General features: G+C 49.9%; 1 protein-coding gene across 1 annotated transcript in view; it reads left to right on the top strand.

The window, feature by feature from the left end:
* Positions 1–15596, top strand: part of samd13 (sterile alpha motif domain containing 13) — a 69660-nt gene that overhangs the window by 36835 nt on the left and 17229 nt on the right. Inside the window, exons 4-5 of the mRNA XM_067989832.1 lie at positions 4879–4960; positions 12643–12786. Coding sequence (XP_067845933.1) covers positions 4879–4960; positions 12643–12786 — 226 coding nt within the window. The remainder of the gene's footprint in view (positions 1–4878; positions 4961–12642; positions 12787–15596) is intronic.

The following is a 15596-nucleotide window of genomic DNA, read 5'->3' as shown; positions in this document are numbered from 1 at the left end:
CCAATTCCCTTTCAAAGTTACTATTGAATCTGCTTCCACCGCCCTTTCGGGCAGCGCATTCCAGATCATCACAACTCGCTGCCTGATTTTTTTTTTTCCCCCCTCATGTTGCCTCTGGTTCTTTTGCCGATCACCTTAAGTCTGTGTCCTCTGGTTACCGACCCTTCTGCCACTGGAAACAGATTCTCCTTATTTACTCCAACAAAACCCTTCAAGATTTTGAACACCTCTATCAAATCTCCCTTTACCCTTCTCTGCTCTAAGGAGAACAACCCCAGCTTCTCCAGTCTCTCCACATAACTGAAGTCCCTCATCCCTGGAGCCATTGTAGTTAAACTGACTTTTGAGCAGAGGTGCCTGAGCATTGCTTAGGTCCTGGTGTTTAATAATTTCACACACATTTTAGCCATTATTAGTAGAATGAATTATTATAAATCTGCGATCCAAGTGTTGTCGATGAATTGTGATTTATTATAGTCCCCAATAAGTGGGAAAGCAGAAGCCTGGATTTTGATCTTAGAAGTATATTGATTTTGATTCTCCGTCTATGCTGAGCTTGCTGGCCTCAGCCAGTGTAGCAATCGGGGCTATAATTGGCCTCAGTGACCCTGGATTGGGGAGAAGACAAATTCAGTCGGGTCTTCCCCTCCTGGATCGTTATCCAGCTTGAAATTGAATGCTGGTCGTTACATAACGACAGGATCGGGTTTATACCCCTTCCCTCCATCCCTCCCCCCACAATCAAATAGCTGGCCGACATTCCTGTCAAGTGGTGAGAGAAGAATGAACACTTGGCTGTGATAGTGGGGGAGGGGCTGACTGGAGACTGGTAGTGGGGGAGGGGCTGACCAGCGACTGGGAGCGCAGGAGGGGGCGACTGGAGTTGGCGGGAGTGGGGGGGGCGACTGGAGTTGGCGGGAGGGGGGGGGGCGACTGGAGTTGGCGGGAGTGGGGGGGCGACTGGAGTTGGCGGGAGTGGGGGGGGCGACTGGAGTTGGCGGGAGTGGGGGGGGCGACTGGAGTTGGCGGGAGTGGGGGGGGCGACTGGAGTTGGCGGGAGGGGGGGGGGCGACTGGAGTTGGCGGGAGTGGGGGGGGCGACTGGAGTTGGCGGGAGGGGGGGGCGACTGGAGTTGGCGGAAGGGGGGGGCGACTGGAGTTGGCGGGAGGGGGGGGGCGACTGGAGTTGGCGGGAGTGGGGGGGGCGACTGGAGTTGGCGGGAGTGGGGGGGCGACTGGAGTTGGCGGGAGGGGGGGGGGCGACTGGAGTTGGCGGGAGGGGGGTGCGACTGGAGTTGGCGGGAGTGGGGGGGGCGACTGGAGTTGGCGGGAGGGGGGGGGCGACTGGAGTTGGCGGGAGGGGGGGGGCGACTGGAGTTGGCGGGAGGGGGGGGGGCGACTGGAGTTGGCGGGAGGGGGGGGGGCGACTGGAGTTGGCGGGAGGGGGGGGCGACTGGAGTTGGCGGGAGGGGGGGGGCGACTGGAGTTGGCGGGAGGGGGGGGGCGACTGGAGTTGGCGGGAGGGGGGGGCTACTGGAGTTGGCGGGAGGGGGGGGGGCGACTGGAGTTGGCGGCAGAGGTTTGTTGTTTGAGGAGAGATTGAGTAGAATGGGCCTGTACTCTCTGGAGTTTAGAAGAATGAGAGGTGATCTCATTGAAACATACAAAATTCTAAGAGGGCTTGACAGGGTAGATGCTGTGATGATGTTTCCCCTGGCTGGAGAGTCTAGAACTAGACTGGTAGTTGGGGGAGCGCCGACCGCAGAAGCGGGGGAAGGGGTGACTGGCGACTGCAGAAGTGCGCACTATTTTGCTGAAACACAAATTCTGTGTTTTTAAAAAAAAAAGAATTTCATTTTTGGGCGGCCGGGTGAAGAGAGATTTTAATCTAGGGACAGGGACCTTCTTAAACCCCTCTTCCCTGCCTCCTTCACCCTCACCCCCAGTAAGTGCGAGGAGCTCATGAACTACTTTGTCACTGAGGTTGAGACCATCCATTCAGCTGCCTCTGCCACTTCCCTCCCTTCCCCTAGCCCACCTAGCCAAACTTCCCCACTACCCCTGAACTCGCATCTTTCTCTAGTTTCTCTCCTATCTCCCCTCATGCGCTCTCCAAGCTCATCTTGACCATGAGACCCGCCTGCTGCTCCCTCGACCCTATTCCCACCAAACTGCTGACCGTTCAACTTCTCTTCCTGGCCCCCGTGTTAGCTGATATTGTTAATGGTTCCCTCTCCTCGGATACTGTCCCCCTCCCCCTCTTCCCCCCCACCCACCCCCCCCCCCCCCAAAAAAAAAAGCCCTTGTAAACTACTGGCCCATTTCCAACCTCCCTTTCCTTTCCAAAATTCTTGAACATGTTGTCACCTCCCAAATCCGTGCCCATCTTTCCCGTAACTCCATGTTTGAATCCCTCCCATCAGGTTTCCGCCCCTGCCACAGTACTGAAACGGCCCTTATCAAAATCACAAATGACATCCTATGTGATGATGGTGAACTATCCCTCCTCATCCTTCCACACCTGTCTGCAGCCTTTGACCACACCATCCTCCTCCAACGCATCTCCTCTGTCGTCCAGCTGGGTGGGACTGCGCTCGCCTGGTTCCATTCTTATCTATCCAGTCGTAGCCAGAGAATCATCTGCAATGGCTTCTCTTCCCACTATGGATACTAAGGAGCTTTTTCCCTTCGTTGAGGGTTCTATAACAAGGGGACATAGATTCAAAGTAAAAGGCGGGAGGTTTAGAGGGGATTTGAGAAAGAACTTTTTCACCCAGTGGGTGGTTGGAGTCTGGAACTCACTGCCTGAAAGGGTTGTGGAGGCAGGAACCCTCACAACATTCAAGAAGCATTTGGATGAGCACTTGAAATGCCATAGCATACAAGGCTACGGACCAAATGCTGGAATATGGGATTAGAGTAGACAGGGCTGATGGCCGGCGCGGACACGATGGGCCGAAGGGCCTCTATCCGTGCTGTATGACTCTATGACTCTATGACACTCCCACACCGTTACTTCTGGAGTCCCCCAAGGATCTATCCTTGGCCCCCTCCTAGTTCTCATCTACATACTGGCCCTTAGCAACATTATCAGAAAACACGACGTCAGGTTCCACACGTACGCTGACAACACCCAGCTCTACCTCACCATCCAGTCCCTCAACCCCTCCACTGTCTCTGATTTGTCACACTGCTTGTCTGACATCTAGTACTGGATGAGCAAAAATTTTCTTCAACTAAATATTGGGGAAAACTGAAAACATTGCCTTCGGTCCCCACCACAAACTCCATTCCCTAACCTCCAACTCTCTCTCTCTCCCCCTGGCCATTGTCTGAGGCTGAACCAGATCATTCGCAACTTTGGCATCCTATTTGACCCCGAAATGAGTTTCCACATCCGCTCCAAAACCAAGACCACCTACTTCCAAGTCCGTAACATCGCCTGTCTCTGTCGCTGCCTCAGCTCATCTGCTGTTGAAACCCTCATCCATGCCTTTGTTAACTCTAGACTCGACTATTCCAATTCTCTCCTGGCCTCCCATCTTCCACCCTCCGTAAAATTGAGCTCACCCAAAACTCTGCTGTCCGTATCCTATCTCACACCAAGTCCCGTTCACCCATCACCCCTGTGCTCGCTGACCTACAATGACTCCCGGTCCGGCAATGCCTCTATTTTAAAATTCTTATCCTTGTTTTCAAATCCCTCCATGGCCTCGCCCCTCCCTATCTCTGTAACCTCCTCCAGCCCCTACAACCCTCCGAGATCTCTGCGCTCCTCCAATTCTTGCCTCTTGCGCATCCCCGATTTTAATCGTTCCAACACTGGCGCTAGTGTCTTCAGCTGTCTAGGCCCTAAGCTCTGGAATTCCCTCCCTAAACCTCTCTACCTCTCTCACCTCCTTTTAAGATGCTCCTTAAAACCTACCTCTTTGACCAAGTTTTTGTTTACTTGTCTTAATTTCTCCTTACGTGGCTCAGTGTCAAATTTTGTTTGAAAATTGCTCCTGTGAAGCGCCTTGGGACGTTTTACTACTTTAAAAGCGCTATATAAATGCAAGAAGTTGTAGTCGTCGTCGTCATCAACGACGGTGACTATCCCTGGTCTTGATTAGTTTTATTCTGTGGTTTTTATTCTTACTTTGGAGACTTTAACATATTGCAATTAACAGCATTTTTAAAATAACGAGTATTGCCCCAATCCCTGAAAACCAATGACCCCACCCCCCAACTTTGCTGGAGGTACCCATGTTAATACCCGCGAGCGCTTATCTTACAAAACCTGAGGATAATAGAGGAATATACAGGGCTATTGGGAGAGCGTGGGGCTGTGCGTTTAGATTTGGGATTGCTTAAAGCAAAGAGCCGGCATAAACCTGATGGGCTAAACGATATCTTTCTGTGCTGTAAACGTCTATGTTTCTGTGGGATGCCTTTCAGATGTAATGCCCGTGGTGCTGCTTATGGTTACTTGGGGCCATTTAAGTCACATGTCGTACCTGAACGTGCAAGAAAAGTCGAGGACAGGAAAAGTCCATCGGGCCTACTGGAGCACGTCCTTCCAGGAGTTGAACTTTCTCAGCGAACGTTTTGAGCGCCCCCTAATGTTTTTTAACCCTTGGTAGACTTCCTGGGAGATTAATGCAGATGCTGATCGCTTGATGTATAAAGATGTTCTTCCTTTTCTCCCCTTTAAATTTACTTTTTTTGCTAAACTTGCATTTTGTTCTACCAGCCTGTCCTACTTTGGAGTAATATACCTCCTTTGCCGTATCTGAACCGTTCAATATGTTGAATCAATGAGCTCCCCCTTACACCGTTTTCTCTCTAAAGCAGCAGCATTTTCTAATGTTCCCATTGCCTTTACCCTCTGTGTTTACAGTCAGTTTTCTTGAATTGTGACACCTATAAGAAGTCTCGTGGCATGAATGGTCACACCCAAGATGTGTCGGGACACTCAACAGGTAGGGTTTATCTGCTTGGATTAAATCAATCAGATCAGATTAGGAGTGACCGTGGAATTAACTTTTTGCCGGGCGTAATGTCTTGCAGACCTGAAGCCTGACTCCAGATGGCCATAGTTCACTGAAGTTGAGGGAGCTCCGGTACTCATTATAAAGATTAAACAGGCTGGAGCTTTTTTTCTCTAGAAAAGAGAAGGCTGAGAGGTGACCTAATAGAGGTCTTTAAGATTACGAAAGGGTTCAGTAGGGTCGACGTACAGAAAATGTTTCCACCTGTGGGGGCAGTCCAAAGCTAGGAGTCATAAATATAAGATAGTCACTAATAAATCCAATAAGGAATTCAGGAGAAACTTCTTTATCCGGAGTGTGGTGAAAATATGGAACTCGCTCCACAAGGAGTAGTTGAGGCGAATAGTGTAGATGCAATTAAGGGGAAGCTAGATAAAACACGTGAGGGAGAAAGGAATAGAAGGATGTGCTGATCGGATTAGATGAAGAGGGGTGGGAGGAGGCATGGACTAGTTGGGCCGAATGGCCTGTTTCTGTGCTGTAAATAATGTGTAATTATGACCACTGTATTCGTGAAACTGTGTGCCAACTTAGTCTGTCTTGCATTTTATTTCCTTGCAGTGCTTGAGGTATGCAATACCACAGGTGGGATGCCTAGATGGTGCAGCATATATTCCTGCTCTGTGCCATAAACCAGAACAGCTGGTAGTTAACCCCAGTCTCGGCTGATATTTCCCCATGGGCTGGACTAATCTTGTTTGGGTTGTTGGGCACAACACTGAATAAAGGGAGAGGGGTACAATTAGAGAAAAGAGATTTTTTTCATACCATTGCACCTCGAAATAGCTGAAACAGGCTTAGCAGTGATGGTGCCCTTGCAAATGAATGGATTCACCTAATTATAGAAGGTTTTTTTTTTGATAGTGAATAGGGAGAGAAGAAATGATTTTTTTTTAAAAAGCCGGAGGCAGGTAAACTTCTTTTATGTGTTTCATTACATACTGTAATGAGGGCTGCTTATAACTCACCACAGATTTGCAGTTCCAAGAAAAATTCACACTAGAAGGATATGTTGATAGGGTTAGATGAGGGGTGGGAGGAGGCTCGCATGGAGTATAAACACCGGCATGGACTTGTTGAACCGAATGGCCTGTTTCTCTGCTGTAGACTGTATGTAACTCTTTGTAACTACGCTGTGTTTGAGTGTTGCTTGGAGGTTGAGGCACGTTGCTGCCTAAAATGCGCGCTAAAGGGAGCTTTACTCTGCTCCTGATTCATGTGGTACCTGACCGGGAGTGCACGGCGTTGTTGCTAGATGCTAGACGTGGAAAGAGATCCGTGTACCCTGTTCTCACCTCGTTCTAATTGTAGGGCTGAATTGGAACGAGGTAGAGAAACAAGACAAGGAAGCCTGACTTTGTACCGCACCTTCTCCAGGCAACAACTGGACCTGACCTGTCCATCTGCATAATGCGTTTTTCCTTCTATCGCTTAATTAAAACCTAATTGTATTCCAAGTCGTGTCTGTTAGGAACTATGATGTGGAGATGCCGGTGATGGACTGGGGTGGACAAATGTAAAGGAGTCTTACAACACCAGGTTATATAAAACTGTTGGACTATAACCTGGTGTTGTAAGATTCCTTACATTTGTTAGGAACTAGACCGAGATTGCTTAACTGTCTCGAAATTGAGATTTTCATTCCACCAGCCTTGGCCGTTGTAACACTGAGGTTTTTACCTATTTGGCCTGGAAGAGATTTTTGATTTAACTTGTACTTTATTTCTGACATAACTTGTACTTTATTTCTGATATAAAGTCAGGTACATGTTGTAAAGGGTCAATTCCAGCAGAGGGGGCTCAAAGTTCAAGGTATGTCTTTCTCATTCTGGAAAAGGCAGTTTTGGTCAGTTAAGAGTCTGGAACAGTCAAGAGTGAGACATGGAGGCCTCGCTTCTAAGGTTACCGCCAGTCAGTTCCAAGCTTACTGACTTGTGAAGTGAGTTAGCACCATCTCAAAGGGGCAGAGTCAGTCATCCCCAACCGTCTCCCCATTCATGCTTCCACAAATTCCGTCCCTCCCCCCCGCCAATACACACACTTCCAACCCATACCTCTTTTTATGCTGCCATTAACTCTTCATGTTTTAGTAGCTTTCTTTTATGCACATATTCTAACTGCTACATCGTGTACGCGCGCCACCTGCTCTCACTATCGTACCATATCTGGCCTCAGATTGGCACAGTTCATGAGCATGAGCGGAGAAATAATGAGCATGTACCTCAAATGTTGCGTCTGTTTCTAAATGTTTACAAGTTGACGCAGTACTTTCTCTGATGATGAAAATCGAATAATGCACCAGTTTCAAGAAGAGTTTAGAATGTTCCCAATTTTGTCCCTAAGACTATTTGAAAACAGGACATTTCTTGAAATTATGAACTCTCCGCAATAAATATCAGATTATTTGTTTGGGCTACACTGCCATTGAAGTTGATGCATTTTCTTTCTCTTGAACAAACTTGAAAATTTGCATTTAGTTTAAAGTGATAGATCCTTCTGTTGGCACAGCTGGTGAGACCAGGAATGTCCAATGTTTGGTCTGTTTGCTGATCTCCATTGGGGGCAACTGTAGAGATTGGCCTCAAGCACTACATGGATAGGAAGGGAAGAATTATACAGGGTTCTCTTTCCTGATCGTTGTCTAGCGACCACTGTTGGAAAGTAAGTGTGTGTGTGTGTGTGTGTGTGTGTGTGTGTGTGTGTGTGGATATCAGGTGAGGGTAAGACCAAGCTCAACTTCCAGTCAGCTGGTGATTATTATTTAGGCTCACAGATGAAGAATGGCCCTCTTAAGTTGGGTACCAGAGGACATCTTGCATTTGTGCAACCCAGCAAGGAATCAATACCTTGTGGAGAGGTGAGAAAAAAAAAAAATCTGAAAAGGAGGGTTAATAAATGTAGCGTCTAAATGGTTACAAAACCTGTTGCTATAAGAGTTGCACTTGGTGTTGAAGACATGCCTGAAATTGAAGAATGATTAGATTTGTGGGTAGCAGTCAACAGAAGGAATTTGCAAGTGGGTGGATCAGATGTGAAATGAAGTAACATGCTGGTGGTGAGATAACCAATCCCAGTCGAATGAACTGATTAGAGGAAGAGAGGAGGGACCGTCTACATTTGGTAACTTTGGTTAGGTGTTTTTTTTTCTTATGGCCATTTACTTTGAAGAGTAGGATAAAGTCATAACCTGGAGTGACGTTCATGCCTTTCCCATGTCCTGCAGAGAGTTGAAGAGTTGGTGCACTCCAGTTTGTTATGGCGCTGTTTGGGGATGTTTATTTGCTCAGAAAGACACTCGCTGAAAAGCAAAATCAACTGTTGGTCTCTAGGTGAGGCCCGTCCTTGGGTTTCCACATGTTGTGTGTCAGCGTGGTATTGAGGACGCATTTCATTCACTGTTTGATGCGATTATAGCAGAGATGAAAAGTTTCTTCATTGCAAAGGCTACTCTTCATATTTCCTTCAGTAATTAAGGGACTGCATGACCTAATGGAAAGAAAGAAAGACAAAACCTGCTTGGGGGTGGGTGGGGTCGATTTCGGAGCACACCATATGGGGTTAGAGTTAGGGGAGCAGGTGGTGGCGGCATCCCATTTGCCTACACCTAGTTATAAGGGGGAATTAATCTGGGCAAAGAAGTTGTTTGCCAGCTGCAAATGTCACGACAGATAGTTCATTCTTATACATGGAGAGATGCTTTAGCCCCTTGCATGTAAAGTTGTCTGTGCTCTCAACGTGGACCAAAATTCCCTTGGGATATAATCCAAACATCAGTGATATTTGAATGCCTTAATAACATGATTGGTGGAGACTTCAATTATTTTATGCAACCAAAGTGAGATGAGTTTCTTTAAGTCAGCAGTTGATCGCAGCAGTCTCGAGGGGCTGAACTGTGGCAAAGTGGAGTTGTTGCTTCTCCCATTCTTGGCAAAGGGGAAGGGGAATTTAAGTATGTAAGGCTAAACCTCAAAGATTCAAAGAGAGAAAGGTGACGTGCTGTTGCATTGTGATTTGTACCAAAGATACTATTTATCAATAAACACACCATAAACCACATACAATTGAATCTGGAGTTTCTTCCAAAGAAGTTGAAGATCTGGTAATCTGGGGCTGTACCCACATGGGTCTTCACACAGTTATGGTAAAATCTGAGCAGACTGGTCTAGGTCTCTAATCTTTGGAGGCGGTTATGGTTCCAGAAGTGGGACTAGATTGTATTCATGTTCTTGTAAGATGCAGTCCTTTCCCTCGGATGCTTGTTCACTCTATGGTGGGCTGCCTTGTTGGCTCAATTAATGCTGCTCTCATAATTTTAGACTGTAGTTATACAACCTCTTGAGCTGCTTGGGGGTTGGTGAATCAAATCACCTTTGCTTTGTGATAACTTGTTTATAAACTAGTTGTGTGGAGGACTACCTGCTACTGAATGATGAGGAGGAGACCTCTCATTTAGCATTGTGAAGGGGACTACAGCTGAATAGCACGGCTGCATTATGCCTCACAAAGCCTTGAGGAAAAGGGACGCACCGACTGTCCAGTCTTGGGGGTCCATCTTAAGCCCTTCTTAACAAGCTTTCCTCTACGAACACGAGTAATCCAGGTGAGGGCACACTCGTACTGCCAACTAGGCGTCTGCTGGGACCACGGAACAGCATTGGGTCTCGGTGGAACTGGACTAGGAAAGAGGAAAATTAACCAGGGTTCCAGCTCCTGAGTGCTGATTTTGTGTGTGTGTGTGAGATTCCTGAGTCGATGGTGCAGAGGCTTATTTTTTTGCTTTTCCTCTAGCTCTGCATGTTTTATGCTTGTCTGCAGATTATTATTCATAGTACAAATGATACTTGTTGTCGTAGCAAGGAGTGCTGCGGCACAGCCTCCCTTCGAAGGCAGCTGTTGTGCAGAAACCTATACCCTGTGCCATAAGTATCGGGAGAGTGCAATACTGCGCTGTGTGTTCTGCACAATTGATTATTTTTACAGTCTGGATATGAGCAGTGATTTTAATGAGGTACGTTTGAGCAGAATACCTGTGAGGATTGCTCCAGCAATGAGAGGCGCAAGTCCACAGGCTCATTACTGTGCTCGCAGACAGTTACCATGTGGTTCATTCAGACAGTCAGTCAACCTCCTTTGTTGATGTCTCTGATTTAAAAAGCTGCCTGTAACTGGTTTGGAGTTCAGAGCAGTAAGTGCCCAGCTTTTACTCGTATATAACAAGCAGACCAAGCTCAGTCACCAGTCGCTGAGTGTTCGAAATCTAATTCCCATTTTGTCTCTCTCTCTCTCTCTGTAATAAAAACAGAACATGCTGGAGAAGCTCAGCAAGTGAGGCAGCATCTGTGGAGAAAGAAAGAGTTAACGTTTCAGGTCGAAGACCTTTCATCTCTGCCTCACTGGCTCTCTTGCTCTCTGGCTGGTGCTGTTGCTCATTCTCTCCCTCTGTCCGTCTCTGGCTGGCTGGCTGTCCGTCTCTGGCTGGCTGGCTGTCCGTCTCTGGCTGGCTGGCTGGCCGTCTCTGGCTGGCTGGCTGTCCGTCTCTGGCTGGCTGGCCGGCCGTCTCTGGCTGGCTGGCCGGCCGTCTCTGGCTGGCTGGCCGGCCGACCGGCCGTCTCTGGCTGGCTGGCCGGCCGACCGGCCGTCTCTGGCTGGCTGGCCGGCCGACCGGCCGTCTCTGGCTGGCTGGCCGGCCGACCGGCCGTCTCTGGCTGGCTGGCCGGCCGACCGGCCGTCTCTGGCTGGCTGGCCGGCCGGCCGGCCGGCCGTCTCTGGCTGGCTGGCCGGCCGGCCGGCCGGCCGTCTCTGGCTGGCTGGCTGGCCGGCCGGCCGTCTCTGGCTGGCTGGCTGGCCGGCCGGCCGTCTCTGGCTGGCCGGCCGGCCGTCTCTGGCTGGCCGGCCGGCCGTCTCTGGCTGGCCGGCCGGCCGTCTCTGGCTGGCTGGCTGGCCGGCCGTCTCTGGCTGGCTGGCTGGCCGGCCGTCTCTGGCTGGCTGGCTGGCCGGCCGGCCGTCTCTGGCTGGCTGGCTGGCCGGCCGGCCGTCTCTGGCTGGCTGGCCGGCCGACCGGCCGTCTCTGGCTGGCTGGCCGGCCGACCGGCCGTCTCTGGCTGGCTGGCCGGCCGACCGGCCGTCTCTGGCTGGCTGGCCGGCCGACCGGCCGTCTCTGGCTGGCTGGCTGGCCGGCCGGCCGGCCGTCTCTGGCTGGCTGGCTGGCCGGCCGGCCGGCCGTCTCTGGCTGGCTGGCCGGCCGGCCGTCTCTGGCTGGCTGGCTGGCCGGCCGGCCGGCCGTCTCTGGCTGGCTGGCTGGCCGGCCGGCCGGCCGTCTCTGGCTGGCTGGCTGGCCGGCCGGCCGGCCGTCTCTGGCTGGCTGGCTGGCCGGCCGGCCGGCCGTCTCTGGCTGGCTGGCTGGCTGGCCGGCCGGCCGGCCGTCTCTGGCTGGCTGGCTGGCTGGCCGGCCGTCTCTGGCTGGCCGGCCGGCCGGCCGTCTCTGGCTGGCCGGCTGGCCGGCCGGCCGGCCGTCTCTGGCTGGCCGGCCGTCGCTGGCTGGCTGGCTGGCCGGCCGTCTCTGGCTGGCTGGCTGGCCGGCCGGCCGGCCGTCTCTGGCTGGCCGGCCGGCCGTCGCTGGCTGGCTGGCTGGCTGGCTGGCCGGCCGGCCGGCCGTGGCTGGCTGGCCGGCCGGCCGGCCGTCTCTGGCTGGCCGGCCGGCTGGCTGGCTGGCTGGCCGGCCGGCTGGCCGTGGCTGGCTGGCCGGCCGGCCGGCTGGCCGTGGCTGGCTGGCCGGCCGGCCGGCCGTCTCTGGCTGGCCGGCCGGCCGTCTCTGGCTGGCTGGCTGGCCGGCCGGCCGTCGCTGGCTGGCTGGCTGGCTGGCCGGCCGGCCGTCGCTGGCTGGCTGGCTGGCGGGCCGGCCGGCCGTCGCTGGCTGGCTGGCTGGCGGGCCGGCCGGCCGTCTCCCTCTCTCTCTCTCACTCACTGTCTGTCTGTCTGGCTGTCTCTCTCTCTCTCTGTTTCTGTCTCTCTGTCTCTTTTGCTAAGTTGACGTTGACAGCATCTGGACAAATTCTGTATCAATTCTGTTTTCATGATATATTTCATATGCAGATGTGGAAGGATAAGCTAGTTATTTCTTTTATTACTGAATTACATGATCTAATTCAGAAGCTTGATTTTGTAGAAAATTTTGGATGCTTCGAATTAGAATTTTTTTTCATTTCATTTTCTCTGTGGTCTTTGCCGCTGCCATTGATTTGAGATTAAAAGTTGATGTTTGACTTTGATTAATTTGACAGACTCATGTATTCAGAGGTTAGAGGTCTAATTAATGCAGGAGTGACATTAGAGGAGAGTTAAAATCACTGGCAGCTGGTCATAAAATTTTGCATTTGTGACTTGGGGCAAGGGAGTGGGACTAATTGGATAGCTCTTTCAAAGAGCCGGCACAGACACGATGGGCTGAAGGGCCTCCTCCTGTGCTGTATCATTCTATGAAAAATCTAATGCACTGTTATATAAAAGTACAGAATGTCATTGTGTCCTGCATCAATATTACACGGCTGCAAGTACGCTCGCTAGATATGTAGGTCACAAAAATATAACTGCTAACTGGTTGGGATTTCCCTCAGATCAGTGGCTGTATGGGGAGTGTGTGTCAAGCCCCGGGGAAGAAACTGCAAAAAGGATGTTACTCGTTCGACTCTCCTCTCCTGATCCTGCCCTGAAACATGACACGACCAAGGAGGAAGCTATTCCTGAGCAGAGAGCAGCAGGTAAATGAGACAGCCTGTAGGTTTCACGCTGCAATTAGCGTCTAGGGACAAGCAGCCACCCCTTTCACATGCTCAGATTGAAACTATTATAGTTCTTATGTTAATGGTTGGCTGGCTCCTTGCCGAGACAGTTTTAGAATAAATTGAAGAAGTGAACTGTAGGTTGTGAAATAGACAGTTCTGCCTGGTGCAACTTAGAATTTGATCTGATCTTGAAGAAGCTTTTTGAAGTTTTTTAATGTAATGTTAGGTATGCTGGTTTTACACCACATCGGTTTGGCTGGTGTTTGCAATTGGTCCACTGGTCTCACTGAGTACCTGTGTGATTTCTGATGAGCAAAACTCTTACTCTGTCACCTAAAAGAGCGCAGTAGTACTGCCACTTTTGCCCTGCTGCAAAAACAATTTAGCCATGCAAATGTGACGGTATAGCTGCAGTCGGGCTCAGATCTGATTGAGGAGCTCAACAGCGTGCGATCCTCCCTGGGGAAGAGGGTTTGATCTTGCATGGCGGGCGTGTAATCCCAGGGCAGTGTCGAGATGTCTTTTTCGGATGAAGCGTTAAGCTGAGGCCCCGTCTGCCCCCCCTCGGGTGGACGTGAAAAGATCCCTCGGCACTTGGAAGAGCAGCGAAGTTCTCCCCGGTGACCTTCGGGATCTCTTCTGAGCATTTTATAAATTCACGGCAGATTTTTGATAGTTTTTTTAGAAAGTGGAATGTTTGTACTTAACGCCCTCAAAACATTTTAAATTTGCCAGACGGGATTGGAAACGCAATGCGTGCGGGTCATCGCACTGTGTGCGCAGTGTTCTCACTTGGTGCCTGGCATGGTCAGCATCCTGTTACTGCTGAGAATCACAGATTATGGCTGTTGGCATCAAACTGGTAGCCCAGTGTAATCACTGGATGTGTTTGATTTGGCATCGTGTACTGAAAAAAAAAAATCCATAGCAAACCGGTACTACAGTTAAAAATCGCGCTCGGTTTCTGGTAGCCGGTTAATGTTATTAAAAGGATATTTTGTTGGGGATTTTTTTTTTTTGCACAATCTAGGCTGACGCTCTCAGTGCTGCACTGTTGGAGGTGACGTCTCTCGGATGAGACGTTAAACCGAGGCCCCGTCTGCCCCCTCTGGTCGACGTAAAAGATCCCACTGCACTATCTCGAAGAAGAGCAGGGCAGTTTCTCCCCGGTGTCCTGGCCAATGTTTATCCCTCAACCAACATCACTACAACAGATTATCTGGTCGTTATCTCATTGCTGCTTGTGGGAGCTTGCTGGGTCCAAATTGGCTGCCGCGTTTCCTACATTACAACAGTAACTACACTTCAAAAGTACTTCATTAGCTGTAAAGCGCTTTGGTCCTGAGGTCACGAAAGGGGCTATATAAATGCAGGACTTTTTTGCATTTCATTTTGCTTTCTTGCGTTTCTTTCTTGCTTTCTGAGCTAAGGAGGAGAAAATCCAGCCCAGGAACGTGTATCTGATCGCTTTCTAATGACTTCTGTTAAGTGCATGGACGCCTGGTAAGGAAAGGATCAGCCTCGGTTACGTTGTCCTGACAGTTGAATATCCTGCCTGGGCTCTCACATGAAGAATCGCCAATTGGGCATGTTACTAGAGGGCTGCCCGAGCTAGGTGTCAATGGGCCAGAATTTGCTGTCAAAATAACAGTGCGGCTAATGGCACTCGCCCATTATTTATGCATAAATGGTACACCAGCTTCAGGTGAGCGGCAGATGCATGGTTAAATGCAGATATCCAAAAGTTGCTGTCCGAATTGCGCCGCTCCATCATTAGCTTCGCAAAAACGGCATCTCGCTTCCTGCCTCGCCGTTAAAATGCATTGAATGGCGTGAAGTTGCTTTATTTGCGCGGTAGATACGAACTAAACTCGCCACTGAAAGTTAAGCCTGGTCATTACAAGTGTAAGTACCCTTTCAATGACGTGTGATAATTGTTAATGATGGCCAATCAAGCACTATTACAAGTGTGTGGAGTCTCATTCCTCCAAGTTTTAATTGTTATTGGAGATTTTAAAAATGTCAAATTGAAATTTTTTTTAAAAGTAATGCTACTTTCCTTTTTTTTCCCCCCCTCTCTCTCTTAATCCAATCTTTCTTTCCCTCTCTTTTATTTCTCTTTCTGTACCTGATTTGACATTGAATTTGCCCCCTTTAATTCACCCTCCTTCTCGGTCCTTCCTGTGTTATTTCCCAAACCTTCAGTTTGGTTCAGGAGATACCCTGTTCGCTCAGGTCCCTTGCTGCGCACTTTCAGCAACTTAATGGGCAAAAGCATTGTGAGCTGAAGGGTGAAGGGGCAAGCCTGGTTAACGGCAGACGTCGTTAGATACCCTACTACAGCAAAATGTGGCCTGTTGTTTTCAGGAGCAGGGGAAATTGGTCAATAACAGTTGAAAGTCGAAACTATGACCAATAAACTACGGATGGACACGGTGTGCTCGCACTATATCCCCGGCGCACTCTGTTAACCCGTAAACGTTCAACATTCGTTCGAAAGGTTTCGAGATCGTTTCTACCCTTGGAATTTTTTGTACGGGCATGGGGCTTTCTTTAGGTTATAGGTGAATGTCTGAACAGCAAGGCCCTAATTCACTCCAGATTTGATTTCATTGCTTAAATTGTTTTCTCCTTTTGTGAGTGTGAGATTTTGATTGCCACGGTTACAGCACATATATGCACATTGCGGTACGTTGCATTATATGTGGCACAGTTTGACGTGATGGGTGGATTGCGTTAATACTTTGCGTGGGATTGGAATGGGGGTATGTTTGTATTGATCACCT

The sequence above is a fragment of the Heptranchias perlo genome, chromosome 9 (genome assembly GCF_035084215.1).
Source record: "Heptranchias perlo isolate sHepPer1 chromosome 9, sHepPer1.hap1, whole genome shotgun sequence".
Classification (NCBI taxonomy): Eukaryota; Metazoa; Chordata; class Chondrichthyes; order Hexanchiformes; family Hexanchidae; genus Heptranchias; species Heptranchias perlo.
Note: the sequence above shows the minus strand (reverse complement) of the source record. Positions and strands in the feature narration are given on the sequence as shown.